The sequence below is a fragment of the Cajanus cajan genome, chromosome 9 (assembly GCF_000230855.2).
Source record: "Cajanus cajan strain Asha chromosome 9, NIPB_CcT2T_4, whole genome shotgun sequence".
NCBI lineage: Eukaryota > Viridiplantae > Streptophyta > Magnoliopsida > Fabales > Fabaceae > Cajanus > Cajanus cajan.
In genome coordinates, this window is record NC_138525.1 from 14538547 (window position 1) to 14560554 (window position 22008).

General features: G+C 31.2%; 2 protein-coding genes across 2 annotated transcripts; both read left to right on the forward strand.

The window, feature by feature from the left end:
- The first annotated feature begins 928 nt into the window (after positions 1 to 928).
- Positions 929 to 16241, forward strand: LOC145951961 (uncharacterized). The gene is made up of 3 exons (XM_083064169.1): positions 929 to 1447; positions 14932 to 15014; positions 16124 to 16241. Exons 1-3 carry the CDS (start codon positions 929 to 931, stop codon positions 16239 to 16241), a joined length of 720 nt encoding a protein of 239 aa, XP_082920295.1.
- Positions 15336 to 21749, forward strand: LOC109814299 (putative E3 ubiquitin-protein ligase RHG1A). Its single transcript, XM_020378686.3, has 6 exons — positions 15336 to 15655; positions 16871 to 18626; positions 19161 to 19211; positions 20352 to 20450; positions 20556 to 20696; positions 21316 to 21749. Exons 2-6 carry the CDS (start codon positions 16953 to 16955, stop codon positions 21451 to 21453), a joined length of 2103 nt encoding a protein of 700 aa, XP_020234275.1. The 5' UTR covers positions 15336 to 15655; positions 16871 to 16952; the 3' UTR covers positions 21454 to 21749.
- Positions 21750 to 22008: the final 259 nt, after the last annotated feature.

Below are 22008 nucleotides of genomic sequence, written 5' to 3' on the forward strand. Positions count from 1 at the left end.
ATCTATTTGTCATTTGTAATTATAATTTTTTAATTTCTGTCGAGCATGTGAAACAATTGTTATGAAGTTGTTTTTGTTGAACTCTTTTTAAAAATAATAATATTTTATTAAGTAATTTATTTTACAATAATTCTTTTTAGTATTTAATAATTTGTTTTATTTTAATATAAATGTTTACAATTACATATATAACTTTTGACATAACAGTAAATAATAATAAAATTTGTCAACACCCTTTCTCATGATCACAAATCCCGTCGGAGTTTGCATTCGCCTTCAACATGCTATCGGAACTCCACCACATACTCCTTGACATCAATTGAGTATCCCATAACACACTCTTCACACTCACAGGGAGCATGCATGTGACCTTCTATTCCTCCAACAACCATCGCCACCATAGGGACGAGGAGGATAGTGATGGGTTTGTTATTCCAAATCAAAAGAAAACAAAATCCATATTTATTAGGATTAACACTTTAATATGTTATATTATCTATTCGGTCAATATTTTATCTAGTTAGTTTAGTTAATGTTTTCGGTTATCTTCTTAAATATTTTGTATTTTAAGCTAATTCTAACTTTTGTATTTAATCATAATAATTGTATATTCGGGCTTGAGTTGATTAATAATAGATGGAATTTTTCTTTCTATGATTTCTATGAAGTCAAAATGTTAATATGGTATCATCATCCTCAAGATCCATAGCTTCTGCATTCCTTTGATTTCATTGATTTTTTTTTTCATCTATTTTTTTTATCGACCATGGCGAAATCTAATAAAAATTCTGACCAAAACTAACTTTCTGATCACCTTATTAACCCAAGCAATCTTTACTTTCTTCATCTTGAAGAAAATCCAACTCTTGTTCTCGTCACATCATTACTTTCTGATAATAAATTTCAACAATGCAAACATGATATGCTCATGGCTTTGGAGACAGAGAACAAGGAACACTTCATTTTTGGCAAGATTTCATGTCCAGATTCATCAGATCCTTTGCATAAGGCATGGCGTCGCTGCAATAAGATGGTAATGTCTTGGTTAACGCACTCTATGACCTCTGATATAAAGCAATCCGTCATGTGGATGGATATTACTGCTGAGATTTGGAAAGATCTTTGTGATCGTTTCACTCATCGCGATAAATTCAAAATTACTGATCTTCAAGAAGAGGTACAACAACTCAAACAAGGTGATCTCACTGTGTCTCAATACTATACCCGTTTACGAATTCTTTGGAAGGAATTATCCATGTATCATACGAGTTTGGTGTGTAAGTGTTTTGTTACATGCTTTTGTGATCTTATTGCCAAGATTCAAAAAGAACGTGATGATGATTGTGTTATCAAATTTCTACGAGGTCTTAATGGTGAATTTGCTCAAGTTAGATCTCAAGTGATGTTAATGGAACCTATGCCTGATATGGTTCACACTTTTTCCTTGGTACTTCAATAAGAACGTGAGTTTGGTGGATCAAATTCTTAGGAGTCTGTAGCTTTAGAACAATGAATGCTAATTCAACCAAGAACACTTTCTCGAATAGAGGTGGTTTCACTAATACTCGTGGTGGTGGCAGATTTGGTAGAGGAAATGGTAAAACCACAAAATTTTGTACTAACTGCAGAAAAATAAATCACAACATAGATACATGTTTTCATATATATGGATTTCCTCTTGGTTACAAAAACAACAAGTTGCCTTCTAATTCCACAAAATTTTCTACTAACAATGCTGAAAATGGATCCATAAGTGTTCAAAATACTTCTATATTGGAGGAGACTAAATCTCATAATAAATTTTGTTTCTCTCGAGGTTAATACCAGGCTTTTTTAGCTCTTCTTCAACAACCCCCAACCAATAACTCTTTTGTAAACAGTGCTTATCAAAGCATTGATAACCCTCTAGGTAGTACTTCTTTTCAACCTAGATGGATATTGGATAGTGGTGTCACATACCATATTTTCCCTTCTAAAGCTTGTTTTAATACTCTTACACCTATTAAACATATATCCATTAGACTACCTACTGATCAATCAATTCTTGCTAGCTTTACAGACACTATTCATCTTAATAACTTGGTTCTCTACAATGTTTTATATGTACCTGATTTAATCGTGCATCTGATTTCAATTCCAAAACTTGTTGCCAACAATGATTGCATTGTGGTATTTTTTTCAAAATAATTATGTTATTGAGCAGATACCTACCTTCAAGAGGACTGGAATGGCTAAGAAGAATCACATATTGTTTCAGCTCTTGGAACAAAATGAATTGTCCACTTCTTCTGTTAAAATAATAGATTGTAATTTTGTTTCGTACAATTATGATAATAAACACATTATTGATAGTGATTTTGTATGGCATACTAAATTGGGTCACCCCTCTAATAAAATTCTTCAAATCATTTCTTCTCATTATACTGATGTTTTTTTTCATAAAGTTGATGCTTGTGACACTTGTTCTTTTGCTAAGAAAAAGAAATTATCTTTTCCTATAAGTATGACTAAATCTCAACATTTTTTTGAGTTTATTCATGTTGATATATGGGGTTCGTTAAATTTTCAATTTATTGAAGGTTACAAATACTTTTTTAACTATAGTAGATGATTATAGTCGTTTCACATGGATTCATCTTATGAAAAATAAAATTATTAGTAGTATTTTACAAAATTTTATCATTCTCACTGAAAATCAGTTTTCATGCAAATTAAAGAAGCTTAGATCTGAAAATGGCAAAAAGTTTATTCTTAAAAAAAATTTTACTGCTATAGGAATTCTTCATGAAACAAGTTGTGATGAGACCCCTCAACAAAATGGAATTGTTAAGAGGAAACATCAACATATCTTGAATGTCTGTAGATCACTTCTTTTTAGTCCAAAACTCCTAAGTCATTTTGGTCATTTGCCATGAAACATGTTATGCATATTATAAATAGATTACTAACTCCTTTCCTTAACAATAAATCTCCATTTGAAATGATCTTCAATCAAAAGCCAAATTTGCATGATTTAAAAGTATTTGGTTGTCTTGCTTATGCCTCTATTTTATCTGAAGGAAGAAAGAAGTTAGCACCTAAAGCACATAAATGTATTTTTCTTGGTTTTAAAGAGGGTACTAAAGGATTTGTTCTTTTTAATTTGCACTCAAAGTCTTAGTGTCAAGAAATGTTGTTTTCCATCAAACAATTTTTTCATACATCAATGTTTTTGATGATCAACCTAATTTTAATGTTGTACCCATCAGTAATGATAATATTTTTCATCCATATGATTTTTTTTCCATCTTATAGTGATTATTTAACTAATGGTCCCAATTCTACTGAAAATAATCATAATAATTTAGAAACTGGACAAATTCAACCTATTACTACTCATGTCTCTTTGAGGCCTAAATCTGGACTCGGATACTTAGACTAATATCAATGTTATAATACTAATTCTTCTTATTCTAATTCCAATTCTCTTTATCCTATGCATTTGTATATGTCATATGCCAAATTTTATACTGATCATACTTTCTATTGTAATTCTATATCTGCACATATTGAGCCTACAAGTTTCAAAGAAGCTAGCACAAAAGATTGTTGGAAATAAGCTATGATTGCTGAATTTAATGCCTTAAAAAGAAACAAAACTTGGTCTTTAGTAACTCTTCCTCCAATAAAGAAGTAAATTAGATGTAAATGGGTTTACAAAACTAAGCATAAAGCAAATGGTATTGTGGAATGCTATAAGGCTAGGTTAGTAGCCAAAGGTTTTACACAAACTGAGGGAATTGACTATTTTGAAACTTTTTCACCTGTTGCTAAGATTACTTTAATAAGGCTTTTACTTGCTATTGCTTCATCTCATATTGGTTCATACATAAATTTGATAGATAATGCATTTTTGTATGGGGACTTAGACGAATAAGTGTACATGAGACCTCCTCGAGGTTTAAGACTACCTTCATCCAAACTAGTTTGTAAACTAGAAAAATCCATTTATGGTCTTAAACAGGCTAGTCAAAATTGGAACCAAAAACTAACCTCAGAACTTACCTTAATGGGTTACAAGCAGAGTTTTGCAAATCATTCATTATTTGTAAAGTTTACAGGGTCTTCTATTACTATACTTTTAATCTATGTTGATGACATAGTCCTTAGAAGCAATTATATAACAGAAATTAAGAAAGTCAAGGCTCATCTCCATAATAGATTTCATATCAAAGATCTTGGTCCTTTAAAGTTCTTCCTAGGTCTTGAAGTTGTTAGGTCTAAGAAGAAGATTCTTTTAAATTGAAGAAAGTATTGTTTAGAATTAATTGATGAAACAAGTCTCCTTGGATGTAAACCTGCTCCAACTCCTGAAGATCCAGCCATGAAATTACATGCTGATTGTGAAGTCTCACATCGGTTAGGAAGGAGAACGAAGCATGCCATATATACGGGTGTGGATACCTTCCTTGTGTGGACGCGTTTTGGGGTGACATGCGTGCCATTGCCAGAAGCAAAACCGTGAGGGCTGCGGCCAAAGCGGACAATATCCACATGCGGGTTGCTGGGGTGTTACATTTGGTATCAGAGCTGGGACCCGGGCCGGTGTGCCAGCGAGGGCACTGGACTCCCTTGAGGGGGGTGGATTGTGAAGTCCCACATCGGTTAGGAAGGAGAACGAAGCATGCCATATATATGGGTGTGGATACTTTCCTTGTGTGGACGCGTTTTGGGGTGGCATGCGTGCCATTGCCAGAAGCAAAACCGTGAGGGCTGCGGCCAAAGCGGACAATATCCACATGCGGGTTGCTGGGGTGTTACACTGATCATGGTGATTTGTTATATGATCCCACTATTTTTAGAAGATTAATTGGCAGGCTTCTGTATTTGACAAATACTCGGCCAGATATAAGTTTTTCTGTCCAACAATTGAGTCAATTTGTTTCTAAGCCCAAAGAACCTCATATGTAGGTTGCTAAGAATTGTTAGGTATCTTAAAGGTGGTCCTAGTCTTGGTTTGTTTTATCCCTTTACTAATCCATTTAAAACTCAAGCCTTTTATGACTCAGATTGGGCCACATGTGCTACTACCTAAAGATCTGTTATTGGTTATTGTATCTTTATAGGCAATTCTTTAATTTCATGGAACTCCAAGAAACAATATAATGTTTCTAGATCATCCTCCGAAGCTGAATATAAAGCATTAACTTCTCTTACATGTGAGTTGTAGTGGCTTAAATACTTATGTGATAGTATGCATATCAAAGTTCCAACTCCATTTGCAACCTTTTCTAATAGTTAATCAGCTATACAAATTGCCAAAAATCCAACATTTCATGAAAGGAAAAAACACATTGAAGTGGATTGTCACCTAATTCGCATCAAAATTCAAGAGGGTCTTCTGCATTTGATTCATGTTATCTCTACAAATCAGTTGGTTGATGCTTTTACAAAAGCTTTATTTCCTAAACCATTTCATATTGCTATCTCCAAGTTGGGTTTATTAAACATTCATCACCCAACTTGAGAAGGGGTATTAGGATTGACACTTTAATCTGTTATATTAATCTATTCAGTTAATATTTTATCTAGTTAGTTTAGTAAATATTTTCAATTATCTTCTTAATTGTTTTCTATTTTTCTGTTTTAAGCTAATTCTAGCTTTTGTATTTAATCATAACAATTATATATTCAGACTTGAGTTTATCAATAGTAGATGAAATTTTCCTCCCTATGATTTCTATGAATTCAAAATGTTAATATTTTTCAAAAGAGATATCAAATTTGATAATCATTAGGGTGCTCCAACAATAAACTTGTACTTTGGAATGAAGCTCTCACATTGATAAAGGATATGAGGGTTTCTCACAACAATGGTGTCTGCGTAAAATGGTTGCAAATTGTCGTGTTCTTCACGTCGGGTTCAAAAGATGAACATTTTTCTCTTTTATTTGTTTTTTTTTCCCATTAGTTCTTATGTTTTCATTTGCACTTTAAAATTTTTGTTTTGTTTTACATCTCTGGTTGTTCTAGTTTCATGTATTTGTTTTTCATTTATTTTTGTACTAGTTGGTCTGATTGTAGGTGGTGGTGGGTTTTGTTTATTTTTTTTTAATCTTCTTCTATTTTCTTGTTCTTATTTATTTTGGGTGTATAATTATCTTCAATGATCAAAATTGTAGTTCTTGTGCAAGATTTTATTCCAAGCGATGTTTGGTGATGGAGAGGATGGCTTCACCGTAATGGTACTAGAAAGGGAAGGTGTTTTTGTTTAGGTATTATAGAGAAGTCACCTTTTTTTTTCTAGCGAAAGGTTTTTTTAGAGAAAAGAAAGACATTAGAAGGGGAGTTGAATAATGTCAATCAAAACTCAACACTTTTTCAAAATAGTGAAGTATTATTAAGACCTTACAAGTGAAGAAGAAGAGTTAAGAGAAAAGAACACAGTATTTTTATACTGATTCATCTAAACCACCAAGACTACATTCAGTTCTTGATCAACTTGATTAAGTTTCACTATTTTTTTTACAAAGATACAAGTATTATTTCAACACATGGTGGGCCAAATTTGAAAGATGGAGCCAAAACTTCAAATTGGTTTGGCTAAAACTTTCAAGGAGGGACCATATATGCTTTTAACTTCTTATGCATGAACCTAAATGTGATTTAGAGTTCATTTTCATTTGATTTGAGCATGCTTTGGGCACATGACTCAAATGTAATGCAAACAAGTTCTAAATTGCATCTAACTTCAAATGCAACTTACATAAACCTTCAAAGTCTTATACTAGATGTTCTATGTACACAAGGTTTATAAATCCTATACAATAAATTTTAAAATAAAAAATCCAACAAAATAAGACCAATATTGGCCATATATAGCCTAAGGCCTAATAAGCATAAAAACAAGTCCATGAAGACATGGTCTTAGTTGATTTTAATAATTACAATGAAGCCTCTTGAACGATAAGAGAGCAACTTATATTTGGCTTTGTGTTTTAAGCCTCTTAAAAGAAAGGAGTGCAAGATGTATCTTGTTTTGTGTGTTTAAATCTTTATTGCTTATGTGCTTTGAGCTCGGTAAGTAACTTAGCCTTTCATCTTTATCTAGATGATGATTGATGATTAAGATAAGTGCAATAATTGATTTGTAGAGAGAAATGATATGAAAAGTTGAGATATTAAGTTTTCACTTAAATAATTGATTATCTTAGGTAATAATCAATTATTTGCTTTGTTTTTTAGAAACCCGAGGAGCAATTTCTGTAATAATTGATTATTCAACAAAATAATCGATTATTTCAAAAAGTGGTTTATGGAATAATCAATTATTGCTCAAAATAATCAAATAAAATGTTTTTGGTTGATTTCCAGATTTTCTAAGAACAAAATAATGGATTATCCATGTAAGTAATCGATTATTTCAGTTAGAAAAATTATATATATCATTTTTCACACTTAGAACAAAGAGACTTGAATTTTTGTGATATCTTTTTTGAAAATACTCTTTGAGAAACATTTTTCTTTGCAAGAAGAGTTTCTTTAACCTTTGTGGTAACCTCAAGAAAGATTTCAATAATTGAATTGATCACCATATTCATGGAGCGAAAGGATAAGCTAATTGGTTGATTCACCTACTCTGATATGTTTTGTACATCAGGTGAATTTGCTCCTTTGTTTTTCTTAAGTAGGTTTCTTAAGAAGGGAGAATCTTGTAGTGAGGTGCTACAAGTGAATGTTTTTTTTGGTGCAACAACTAATTTCTTTAATAGTGTAGAAGTATATTACATGTGGTATTGTAATTGTCAAACTTATGATATTAAAGATTAGTGAAAAATCCCAATCGGGTTGATTGAGGACTACATGTAGATCACAAGTGGATGTGGTTGAACCAATATAAATTGACTGTGCATTTTTCTCTCTCCTTATACTTGATTTTATATTCTTGCAATTCAGTTTCTATACTTGGTGTTATGCGTTGTGAGGCATAAACATTGCATGTATAATTGAGTGATTTTATACTTGCATTGAATATGAACTTAGTATCTTATATATAGCGATAGATCATTACACTTCTTTGGAAAGAATTAGAAATTTTTTTTAAAAGCAAGATAGTTGCGTAAGAAATATATTTTTTTACTATCAATTCACCCCCTTTTGATTAGGCCATCTTTTCTAACATATGATGCTTAATGAAGTAAGCCAAGTAATATAATAGCAAGATACTAATATAATATGAAAGATTATGGGCTTCATGAAGTAAGCCAAGTAAGAAGGAGCTTGGGCCCACCAATCTCCATGCTAGCCCAATCCTAAGTGCTCCTAGCCATGGACCTTGTGATAGGCCCAATGTGTATCTTCATGGGTGGTCCTCCATCACTGTTAAAGAATGATAATCAACTATTAAGGGTCATAATAAGCATGTTTTATTGGTTCTTAATTGAGTCTCAAGTGGAGGACTATTATGATAATAAGACAAATGGTCTCTAATCTTGTCTATAAAAATGCTTGTAGTGTTCCATTGTCTAATAGGTTTAAGGAAGGACTAAAACTATTAGTGCTTTCTTTCTTTCTCAAAATATTTATTTGTTACATATTTAATAGTTTGATAGTAATGACTATAAAAGGTACATTTCCACTATTATAAGTTATAGACTAAGATTTTATTTTTCTTACAAAGATATGAGTTGTGCATTGGTTTTTTGTGAAATGCATCATACACATAAAAATGTTATTTGTGTGAAGGGGTATGTTATGGAATACACTACCAAAGAAGACCCTCCTTGTGTGAGCTTGAAGATTCATGACCTTAGGGATAACTAGGTTAGATAATCCTAATTATGCTCGTTTGTGTGCATGAAGTGAATCTTGCACGAGATAGTTGTCCCGATGTACCTTGGTGTATCCCCACTAGTGTAAGGTGTCATAATGGGTTGATCGTGACATCTTTTCTTGAGCTACTTTATACGAGCCTTTAGATAGTGTTAACATGTTTCACTAACACCACATGCATATAAATTGGTGAAGTTCGTGTCCATTCCACCAATATGAACTATGAATAAAGAGTCATGCTTATAATTTTTATTATTTTTTATATTGATTTTGTTATAGTATGCTTAGGATACTTGTTTGTGTGTGGCTATGACTCTACTTCACCTTTAAATAGTTATAGTGAGACGTAACCCACTCTCCCGTTTTGTGTTGGTTGTTTTGTTACGTGTTTTAGGGGTAAGGATCATCCAAACCATGATGCCAATGATGAGGCATGATGCCTTCGCTACATTTGGGATATGCTCTAATATAAGATGTGATATGAGGACTTGGAAATTTATGTTTATGCTCTGTGATGTCTTATCTTTAAATTGGTTTACTTGTTAAGAAACTTTTATTAGTTCTCTCGAACTTATAATGAATTTTGTATAGTCATTTGACTTTATTGTTTTGGTTTCTGCATTATTATCCCTTTTATAATTTGTTTTAACTTATGAAAGAATTTGACTTTCCTATCTTTGGAAGAAGTTTGTGAACTCTTCTTCATTTGATATCTAAAGTTTGTTCATATCTTTCAATTTATTATTATAATTATTATTCATGAATGTTTGTTAGTGGAATAAAGGGTGTCAAACGTCATATATCTAATAAAAAATAAATTTAAATTATTTTTTAAAATTAAAAATAAATATAATTTTATCTAAAAATTGATATATAATATTGTAATAAAATATTATAAATTACATATTTGAATATAATTGACTTACGCTAATTAAATAATAACATACATTAAAAAAAGTAACATATGAATAATTAATTATATTATATTACTTTGTCTATAATAATAAAAAGAAAATTAATTAAAAGGAACAAGAAATAAATTATTTAAACCTTGGACTTGAAATTAAAATACAAAAAAATGTTTTAAAAGGACATACTATTTACTATGTTAACTAATAAAAAATAATAAATAAAAATATATAAATAGTTATTTCATTCAAATTGATTCAAATTAAAAAAAAAATATAAATCTAATACTTAAACCAATAACAATGTATTTCAATAATTGTTTTGTTTCAAATCAAACCCAAACTTAAAATAACGTAAATCAATTTAATTAATTTGTTTAAAATCTTCATATTCTTCGTATTCACCCATAGGCCACGAGGAGAAGGGGGAAGAGGCCAAGAAGTTAGGCATAAAAAGATGAAAAGCACTAAACCGTGTTTGGAGGCATCAAATTTGAAATTTCAACTAAGGTCTACTATGATGACATTTGAATTGATGGCTAATGATAATGGTCCAATGTTTAATGTTTTTTTTTTTTTAATTCATAACTAATATTTTAACCTGTATTAAATGTAATTAATATATATATATATATATATATATATATTATGTTTAAATATATAAATTATATTTAAAATTTATATAAATAGATTTTTTAAACATATAAATTATATTTTAAATTTATGATAAATAATTTATATTATAATATTTTTATTTACTGATAATTTATTTTGAAACTACTAAAATTTAATTCATAAATAATTATTATAAATAAAAACTGAATTAGATGACAAGTTAAAAATCTTTTTAAAAATCTTTTTATCGAACAAAAGTACTTAAAAATACTCTTACACAAAAATAAATTTTTTTGTTTAATATATAAAAATCGATAGTTAATATTTTAATCCCATGACACTCATTACTTAATAAGAATGCATTAATAATATATTTAATTATCAATTAATATGTATAGTAAAATTATTAATTTTCAATAATTTGATAATAAAAAATATTCATATAAACTATTTATTAAAATTAAGCATTTTCTTATTATTATAATCAGTTGATATTTTGGACATGAATTTTTTTTTTTCCTTTTAGTTAACTCATGTGTACAATAACTAATATATCTCTCAACAATGAGTTTAGCTCTGTTAGTCAACTAATATGCGAGTTATTGTAACTTAGTTCTAAATTCAATTTTTTTATGAATATAAAAAGATATAAAAAAGGTATTTTACTTTGTGTATAGAGTTCTTTCTGTTTTTTTCTCCTGACCTTAGAGGAGGATGTTGGTGAAATCTTGTTTTCTGCTACGAGTCATCATACAATTAAATTATTCAGAAGAAAACATATGCAGCAATTACGTAAAACATGTACAGAATCAACAATATTTAAATAGTTATGGTAAAAGCAATTAGTATACATAGATATGATAATTTGTGATATTTTATAGTCATGAGTTGTATAATACAATAATAATAATAATAAACCGCGTAAGGTTCCAGAAATGTCAGAATCATGGAAAACTTTAGATATTCGGTTATATGGAGATCCATATTCTATTATACTCAATTAATGGTTCAGTTGGTTCATCCAAATGGATAGACAAGAAGTCGATTTAATGGCCAAAACTATATAATAAAAAATAACGTAGTGGTGGAGACAGATGGAAAGCAAAGTTAACCCCGTTTAGAAGAGTTAGAGAAGGAGAAAGAGGTAGAACACAAAGATGACCAAATTCACAAAACAATAAAATGCCCCACGATAGGAGCAATGTCCTACACCGTTTCAAGATCAGAATCTCCCAATAAAATGTTAATATAGTTCATAACAATCTTCCTCATAGGATGGATACTTTTACCCACTATTTATTAGAATGAAATTGTTTTCAAATATATTATATTTTTAGATGTCTTTATGATTTATAGTAACATTGGTCATATATGTTTTTTATTGGATTTTTTAAATTATATAATATGTCATGTTGAAATTATTGTTAGAATCAATAATGATAAAATAATGTCGTTATTTATAAAAAAAAACAATTTTTTTAGCCATTATAAATTATAGTGTTCCGTTTATTTTTTTTTAAGTTGCTATAGATTGTACTGATTTTTTTATTTATTATTTTGGGTTATTGTGTGTTTTTTTTATAATATTTTTGGGAGTAGCCGGTGGTTATAGTGACCTCCCTTTTTATTATTTTATTTTTGAGTTTGTTTTTTTTAAATAAAAATTATTAAATAAAAATAATTTATTTTAAACAATTGAAGAAATATGTAATATTTTGTTTAATAAATATACCAATTTTTAAAAATAAATCACTTTCATTTTTTTAAATATTACACATTTTAAAAAAGTAAACTTAACTAAATGAAAAAAAAATATAACAATTTTTTTAAAATAAATTACTCATAATAAATTATTTCTTTTAGAGAAAGAATGACGTTATGGGCATAACAACAAAAAAAAAATGAAGTCATTATGATTTATATCAACTTAAAAAAATAAATAGCTCTCAATTGATGTCATTTTACAAATTGTTATAACCAATAAAAATTTTAGTAGTGTCACTATTAACTTATAAGAGTCATGCGGTCCATTATATAATATTTATAGGAAAATATAAAATTAATTTTTTTCACATATTATAAGTGTTATTATAATTTATAATGACACATAAAAAAATCACAGACATAAATAATTTAAAAAATAATCTCATTTACATAATTTATTTTAAAAAGTAAATCGTAGTGGTAAAAAACATCCTAACTCATATCTAAGATATCTTGTATCGATGAGTCCAATTTATTTTTTTTACGTGTTTATGTATAAATTTTGCTGATAAATAATATGTAACTGTAATTTATTAATATGTAAAATACTCATTGATATATAACATTTAAGTACATTATTTTTAATACATTGATTAAAGTTTATGAGTAACAAAAATCTATTGAAACTTATTATTATTATTATGTTGATCGAATTTTTTCATTTTTTACTTTTAAATATATTTTTAAAACAACTTTATACTGAGATATATTTTATGTTGGTTAAATTATTTTTTTTCACCTATCATACTTATTTTTTTTCAATCTTTTTAATCCTTATAATTTGAGATAAATCTTTTTAGTATTTATACTTGTAATTTTTTTTAATTCTTTTAGTTCTTTGTTAATTTTTTATAAAATTATTTTTTTTATGTTGAATAATAAAGATCTTTAATTTTGTGAAAATAAAAAATATGTCTCAATAATGAATGTTTCAAGTGAGAGTATAAAAAAATTAGCGATAGTTATAACAAATTACAAGCATACAAATTAGAAAATTTTATTTTAAACTATAAAGATTAAAAAATATAAAAAATAAATATAAAGACTAAACAATATATTTTTAAGTAAAACTATAGATTTGCTTAAAAAAATAAAGTAAAACTATAGATATTAAAAAAGGTATTTTAACATTTTGTATTTATTAAGAAATTGATGAAATTCTTATGCGGAGGAGGCGATGCCCTTATCTACGTCTTAATCCGTTCAGTTCCAACCTTAGACTATTTAGTGAGATTTTTTTATTATTTCAATTATTATTATTTATTTATATTATTTAAATTCAAGACTTTATTTAATTTGACCAAGTCCAATTTCATTTATGTCAATGACTTGTTGGTGATGAGCAATATATAAATACTCTCTCTGTTCTCTACAAGTAACAAAAAAAACTTTTTTTGTTTTTAAATATAATCTAATTTTAATTATTTTTTCTTCATTTAATAATATTCTCCCTCAAATATATTTTATTTAATGCATAACATTCTAATTGTACTATTTTTAAAACATTTTTAACAAAGATAATTTAAGAAGAATAATGAAAATTATAAAATTTAATTCAATTAGCTAATTTTCTTTTATATTTATATGTATGAAATATTTATTTTCTTCTTATAATAGATAGCAAAGACAGTATATCTAAAGGCAAATTCTAAACTCTAAAATATGTCCTAATCCTAATAAGTTTCATAAAAATAACTTTCCTAAACTTTTAAGTATAAAAAAGAAATCAGAATCCGACATATAGTTGATGGAAGAACAAACAAAATAAATTAAAGAGAAAGGAAAGAGGTTGTGTTGTGTTGTGGTGGTGGAACCTGGCATTGCAAAGGTAGCATAGGGGCTTTTAGGTCCATGTCTTCACACCTCTTTAAAGCAAAGTAAAATTGATAGATAAATTGGTTGTGTTGTGTTGTATCCCCAAACACCCAAAAGCTACAGCCCCCATCATCACAACCAGGCACACATTAACGCTTTGGTTAAGTTCCACCTAAAATTGTACCGACACAAAATTTAGTGACCCTAGGATGTTTCACATTTGGTCATTTTTATTTACTATTCATCCCACGTAAATTCTTCACCCAACCAAAACGAGAGGTATATCATTATCATATGTTGGGAGAAAGACAAAACAAAAAAGATGAGTCTATAAATAGTTAGTCAAAATTCATCCAAGCAAGCACCAAGATTTTGGGCACAACAATTAGAGAAAGAGGGGAAAATGCAAAGTCATCCGGTGTGGGCCCTAGATATTATAACTAAAGCCACGTGCACTATTATTTATTTATAAACCCAAGTGAATCCTAAGCCACAATGGGAGAAAAAGATAAAAACAGAAAAAGAAGGAGGAGCATGTGAGAGTATAAATGTGAATGGGATGGTAAAAGAGAAATAGTCATAGAGAGGTGAGGTGGGTGCTTGGCGTGAAGGATATGTAATGTAACCACAACCAAGAGTATTATTTTATATACCACTTTAATGAAAATGTAAAACATAAATAAACATAATTAAAGCTGTTGAATTAAAAATAATGGAATAATAATAAAATTAAATATAATTGGAGAAAAAATTACCTAAACTGATGCTAATTACCATTAAAGTGAACTTAAAAAAAATAATTGAAAGGAGAGACTCAATTAAAAATATCAAGCCTATTTTTTTTTTTATTTTATGAAAATTAGTAATCAAAGAAATTGGGAGATACCCTTTACCAAATAATATAGTTAAAAATAAAAGTTACTATTAGAGTACATTAAAAAAATTCTGGGCAAGTGGGGGCTGTGTTGGCAACACTGGTCATTTATTAGCATTATGTTATTTTGTTGTTTTGAGACAGAAGGCAGAGGGAGATGATGCAGTTCTTAATTTCAAGGAGAAAAATCAGAAGAAAGAAGGACCCATGCAAACATCACCCATTTGGTAAGCTGCCAAACAGGGACAAACAGGCACACCCTTTCAGCCTTTGGTCACATTACCAATTACCTAGTAAATAAAATAATATAATCACCAATTACCATCATTAATAATTTACTTAATCACCCCATTAAAATAATGTTATTTTGTGTGTAAAATGTAAATAAATAATGTTGTAAATTTATCATTTTGGAAGGGAAGCTGCTGTCTCCACCTCCAAGGTATGACTTTTGCACACATACTCTCTCTCTCTCTCTTCTATTGGGTTGTTTTAATTTAATTTATTTTTTTTTTCTTTCCAAAAATGAAGATTACTGCTCCTCTTTAATCTCTCCTCACAATTTTTCATTTTTTTCCTATCTCATTTTTTGATATCATTCTTCATCCTCCACCAAGAGCAACACCGTTTGTTCTCTTCTTTTCTCTTTTTTCTTCTCTTCCCCTTTCCATTTCTCACTTGTTGTTCCTCTATATCTTTGTTTTTTCCTCTCCAAGTGTGGAAAGGGGAACAATAAACAAATCCAAAAAAAAAAAGGAAAAGCATCCACAACAAAACATGCGGTGGGGTGCTTTCTTTGCTTATTCTCTCAGTTAGTCATCCTTTGATTTTTCTTTTTCATAGATCGGCGTTGTTTCATTTTCTTCCCGTAAGTTTCCTGCACCCTTTTCTTCAATCTCCTTTGGTCTGATCAGTTTGTGGTTTGCCAGGATTCAAAACCTATAAAGTTTGAATTTTTTCTTGGTTTTTGTCATTTATCTTAATTTTTTGGGGGTTTGATTGGAGTATTCACCTTTTTTTCAAATCATTTTGGGCTGTGTGTATTTACATGCTTTATTTTTTCACCCTGATGAACTATGCTGATTTTTCTTGGGTGTTGAATTGTTTAATCCAGCCTGGGTTTGAATGGTTTTGAAACGTTGCAAGAGTTTTGCTGATCTTGGCAAAAATTTTCAGTTTTTTGTTTTTATTTTTTCTTTTATGTTGATTGTTTTGTATAAAGGAGTTGACTTTATTGTTATTCTTTAGGGGTATTGTCTTCTTTCTCTGTTGCGTGGGTGATTTTCTTTGGTGTTAATCAATTGGTAATGCTGCATTATTGGGTTTTGTACTGTAGGGTTCCTCAGTTTGTGAAAGAGGGGTTTGAGTTGCGATGGTTGTTGTTTGCGGTGTTTGAAAATGCTTTCCTTGTTCTCTATCCTAAGCGTAGTTTTACATTGGTTTTATTGATGTAAATGATATAAGTGATTCATTTTATTGGTTTGTGTCCTGACTTAAAATTTGTGTGGACAACTGTTCAACACACGAGCTACTTTGTTATTGTTGAGTATTGCTGTTGAAGTTTTACAAATTTCTGAAACATATACAAATGACTGCATATTATGTGGATGAGTCCTCTGCCTATAGGTTATGTCAACCTTCCCCCACTATGGTTTCAGCTTTTAACGAATAGTGTCTAATGTGTCTTGACATTGATGAAAAGCTTGTATGCTATCGCCTAATTGATCTTAGCTACTTCTTGTTGCTTTCATATCATAATCATCAGACATGCTTTCAGCGGTAGTGTATGAAGAGAACTGATATAGAGCTCAAGTCCTGCTGCTACCACAACTCAAGGGCTACAAATAGATATGCAATTGTGACTGTGGTGGGCATAATAGAGGAAATGTGAACTTTCAAAATTAGGATAACTGTTTCTTTTGGGAGTTCAGAGTTTGTGTGACATAATGCATCTTGAAATATTTTTTCCTAACTGTGTTTGTGCAGTGATTACCATTTAATTTGACTTTCAGCATTTTACTGATAGTGAATATCACATGTTCATTTTCAGTGCCTAATGTTCAATTTCTTGTTTATTGGACAGGTGAGTGTGCCTTGCTGCTTTATAGAGGAATTCCTTTCGTATATTTAGCCTTTTTGAGTTTGGAAACTTATAGATATCTTCAATGCAAGGGCAGAGAGGTACAATTGGTTCCCTGCCAGAAACCTTAGAATTTGATTGTGGATCTGCATCGAGTACTGCTACAGTTGATCAGCATATTTTCTGGAATAATATGCGGAATCCTGCAGAAAATCAATATGTACTTTCTCCTGGTGATATAAACCCACCCTATGTGAACTCTATAAACCATGAATGGCAGAACTTGAGTGGATGGAGCATAGGTGAGCCAAGTTCCAGTAATACACAGAATGAAGTTAACAACAATGAGCAGAAAAGAGAGCTAGGATTATCATCTTCAATAAGTTCTGGTGCTATAGCTGGTCCAAGACTTGAAGAAAGGCCCTTTGAACCAAACAGTACTTTTTCATTGGACAATGTCAATACAAGTCCTATGTATATGCGCAGCTCCAATTCTCACTTGGTGCCTCAGAATCTGAACTTAAATGCAAGTTTAGCAGATATTGGCAACGATAATAGCTATCATGTGGAGCATCCTCCCAACTTGAACAAGTCTAGTGGACCGGTAAATGAGCATATGCAACCTACAATTGGTTCTGGTCCTTTTCTGCTTCCTTCTGGAACTAATGGTTTTTTAGTTGAGGATACTGATGGTAGGCCAGGTTGTTCTGTAGACACCCGTCGTGTATCTTGCAAAAGAAAGGCTGTTGAACGCAATGTTGGACAGTCTTCTGACGGTGGAAGTTCTAGCTATAGTCAGCATACAGATGGTAGTACATGGAACACTCTTCCTACTCAGGATTATGGGGGGAGCAGTTTTAACAGATCTGTCCCAACAGAACAGGTAAATGCAAGACTTGGCCTGAGTACGGGGAATGGAGCCTCGGAAAGCATTCCTGAGTCAAATGTTGCAGGAAGCTCAGAAAACTTCCATAGAAATTTTCGTGTGAGGATAAATCCTTCAAGTCAACAAATTTCCGTTCCTCCCACTGCAATCTCAGGTGGGAATGTTATTAGGAACTCTGGTGTTTCTTCATCCTCTCCAATATTGCAACGATTTCATCCTATCGATAATTCTTTGGACTTGAGGCCTGTACCACCTGTTGATACTATGGTTCCTCAAAGTCAGCCCCTTGTTATTCACGTTCCTGCTTTACCAAGGAATGTGCAGTCATTCAGGTGGAGTGGTGGTTCCAGCTCAGCAAACAACCATTCATCAAACCCAGTTATATGCGCCGATAGAAATAGTCTACCAAACGAGGAAGCAAGCTCAAGAAGTATGCCTAGAAACATTATAGAATACCCAATGTTTGTGCCTGCAACCAATTTAAGAAATGTGGTTCGCAATCCAGCTAGAACTGCAAATAGTGCAAGTTTAAGTATACCTGGAAATGCTGGTTCTTCATCGCGGATTGGCCCAAATTCAGCTGTCAATCCACCATCAGCCTCACCTTGGGTTTCTCGCCCTAATCCTCAGCAGTATCCACGCAGGTTATCTGATTATGTTCGTCGGACCTTATTTTCTCCTGGTTTGGAAGCTGCTGGAAGTTCAAGCAATAATTACCCTTCCTTACGTGGTCCATCTGCTTCATCTGAATCAAGGGGACTGTCATCTGGGGTAAACCCATTTGAGAGGCCAGGTGATAGTGAATTTGGAATTCCATATTCTTTACGATCTTTAGCTGTTGTTGGTGAAGGAAGTAGTAGACTTGTATCTGAGGTCTGTATTCAGCTCTTTCTTCTCTTTTGTTTCATTATTATAATTGTAACTGATGGAGAATATTTTTCCCTTAATATCTGTCTTAGATGTATGGAGGCATCTGTTATATCAGTCCTTCTTTTCTTTGAAAAATTGCTTTCTTTTTATTGATTTTGAAATTAAATATTTGATCTTAGGCTCAGGCCTTAGAGTTTATTTAAGAAAAACTCCAGGCTGGATGAGGTAGGGTTTTATAACTATTGATAATGAATTATAGTTGGCATAATCTGAAGTCTAGGAGCAAATATGATTAGACTTTACTCCTATGGTTTCTCAATCATCACACCAGGTTTGATTGAATTTCTTGAGTTGCCTGCCTCTTTGGCTAAAAAAATAAAATACTTTTACTTTTATTTTGAATCTAAGCCAATATCTTCTTGATACCTTCTCAAGACAATTTCCTGGCTGTTGCTGTAACACTTTTGATAGTTGCAATATATTTTTTTCCTTTTGCAAATAATTGTTCTCTTGGACTTGACATTTGCTTTTGTGCAGCTCCGCAATGTGCTGGGCATCATGCGAAGGGGTGGGAACCTGCGATTTGAGGTTAGTTTTATTTCAGGTTAATGGTGTATGTTGACAATGCACGATGTTGAGTAAAGCTTTCTGGATCCTTTTTTTGCTCATTCACTAATAGTGCTGCAGTGTCTTCAAACTGGTTCAATTCTGATGCAAAAATATATGTTTAATTGTCCTGTTTTGTTGTTTAGCTATAAGTGTTGAATTAAGTTGTACTTGTACCTACCACTAAAGTTGGTTTATTTGCATTTCTGATCAGACTTACTCGGTGTTCTCAAATGGAATTTTCTGTTCATATCTGTTGAACATTAGGAAACAAGTCATAATAAGAATCTGAGGGATTCATTGAGGGAAAATGTTGAAAGATGCATGAGGTAGCATATAATGTAATAGTTTTGTTATCTTAGTATGTCAGACAGTAATATATCCCACCTCCTTAGAAGAATGAAAAGATGTCAAATTTATCTAATAATATTATTAAGATACAAACAGAATTGAATCCAGGTATCTATCAAGTGCTTGAGGGGTCCAAAAAAAGGGTCAAAGCTTAAAAAAATTGTATGCACTGTTCTTTCATTCAAATGAAAATGACTTTTCTATATATCAAAATTTGTGTGCTTATGTTAGAATATTGCTTGGAATCCAAGAAATATTAGGATCAACTAATGTGTAGGTTGATAATAAGAAAACCCTCTGGACCATTTCTTAAATCGCTACTGCATAGTTGTAAGTCATGGATATCGGTATTTACCACCCTCCCCTCTACTCCTTCCCCATTTCTTTGACCGCTAAATGTTATTTTGGTACAAAATAAAAGGCAATGGAGCCCGGCTGGGGCGTTGTCTTGAGAAAGATAATGACAGATCTATAGCATTTTTTTTCTTTGCAAGAATCTTTGGGGTCTGGACATGAGTATGAATTCTATAATGTTTACTAAGTTTGTTGTTATAGATCCCCTGATGATTGCTTAGGGTGGACTTGAAAGTTGTGAATTTCTATGGAATTTGTTTTGATTTGGAGAAATTGGACCTGCAACTAATATCAACCAGCTTGAAAGTGACATGAATTGCTATCTGTTTATCACATTTAGGTTGTGTGTGAGCTATTTGAATTGATATATTTGTACTAAGGTAGTGTTGTAAGACATGCTGTTTGATTTTATGACAGGATGTTATGATCCTCGACCATTCAATGTTCTCTGGAATTGCCGATATTCATGATCGACACAGGGATATGCGTCTTGATGTTGACAACATGTCTTATGAGGTAAAATCTTATTTCCATATTTGTGTGCATATGTTAACACATGTAAGAGGTTGATGCTTCATCTTATGAGAGTGGCTTATTATGTAACATTTACGAATGTAATAGGAGTTATTGGCTCTGGAAGAACGCATTGGAAATGTGAGCACTGGATTGAGTGAGGAAACCATATTGAAACATCTGAAAAAGAAGAAGTATTCAGCTGAACCAGGTTCTCAGCATGAGGCAGAACCCTGCTGTGTTTGTCAGGTAAACTTAGCAAGCTGATTCTTCGTGCTCTCAATATTCATGTACACATTAACATTTTAACATTAATCTTGTAACTTCTGCGTGCATATGCACATTGGTTATGAAGCACTGATTGTGGCACGGACATTGAACACAACACAGACTGTGGGACATGACTAATGTCCAAAATATAGGACACAAAGACACGGCAGCTTTACAATTTTTATACGATAACGAGCTATCTCTTAAAAGTAACGAGTAATTTTTATGAAATGAGCCTCACAAAAGATAAAAAATGCTGAGTTTTGTAATATTTATTAATAAATTGACTTTTTAATGTTTTTTATAATAGAAGTGTTAGATTAGTGTTTAAGTTAAGAGTCCACATCATGTGGAAAGGTGTTCAAGTTGTGTCGAAGAGGTGTTCAAACAAAATAATAATTGTGACACAGTGGATATATGTTGGATGTGTGTCGAGACATGTCTGACAAGTATCATGTCCGAAAGGTGTTGAACACACGGACACCGCATTCTCTAGATGTGTCCATGCTTCATAGCACATTGGTCTTATAACTTGACTTATGATTTCTTTAACCTTTATAAGCATGTGCACATTGGTCTAATAATTCATGTTGTACAGGAGGAGTATAAGGATGGAGATGGCATAGGATCACTGGATTGTGGGCATGATTACCATACCGAATGTATTAAACAGTGGCTAATGCATAAGAATTTGTGTCCCATTTGTAAGACAACGGGCTTGGCAACACGAGACTAGTCTCAAAATATTCTTAGAAGATAAACATTGAGGTCAAGGAAAGTGACACAATTAATCAGGAAATTCTGCTTAATTGTAGCTGAAGTCTCTAGTGCTTTGCTGCTTACTAAATGGCCCCCCATCTTCTTAAGACTTAGCCAAATTTTATATTATCATTTTTTGTGTATTTGTAGAAGCCAATGATCTCTGATTAAAGTGACACATGAGATGATTGGTGTGGATAAAGCAACATTTCTAAACTGTAGTTGATAAGGCTTGTTTTACATTTATGAAATTTTTTTATACATTGCTCATTATTTTGCTCGTTTGGTTTATGATATGATTGATCTATGGGTTTTAAACTGAAATTATAGAATAGCTCAAGAATGGTTTGAATGCGAGATGGAAATGGAAATGATTAATGTGAAATACTAGTCACACATCTCCTTTTAAATAATTTTTTCATTTGTTTATCAAATTGAAGCTGTTTACCGGCAAAGATTGTTTCAATGGCTAAGGAGGGAAGCAAGTGCTTTTTGAACCTTGAGCCTTTTTTATTTTGTGAAGTTTGAGATT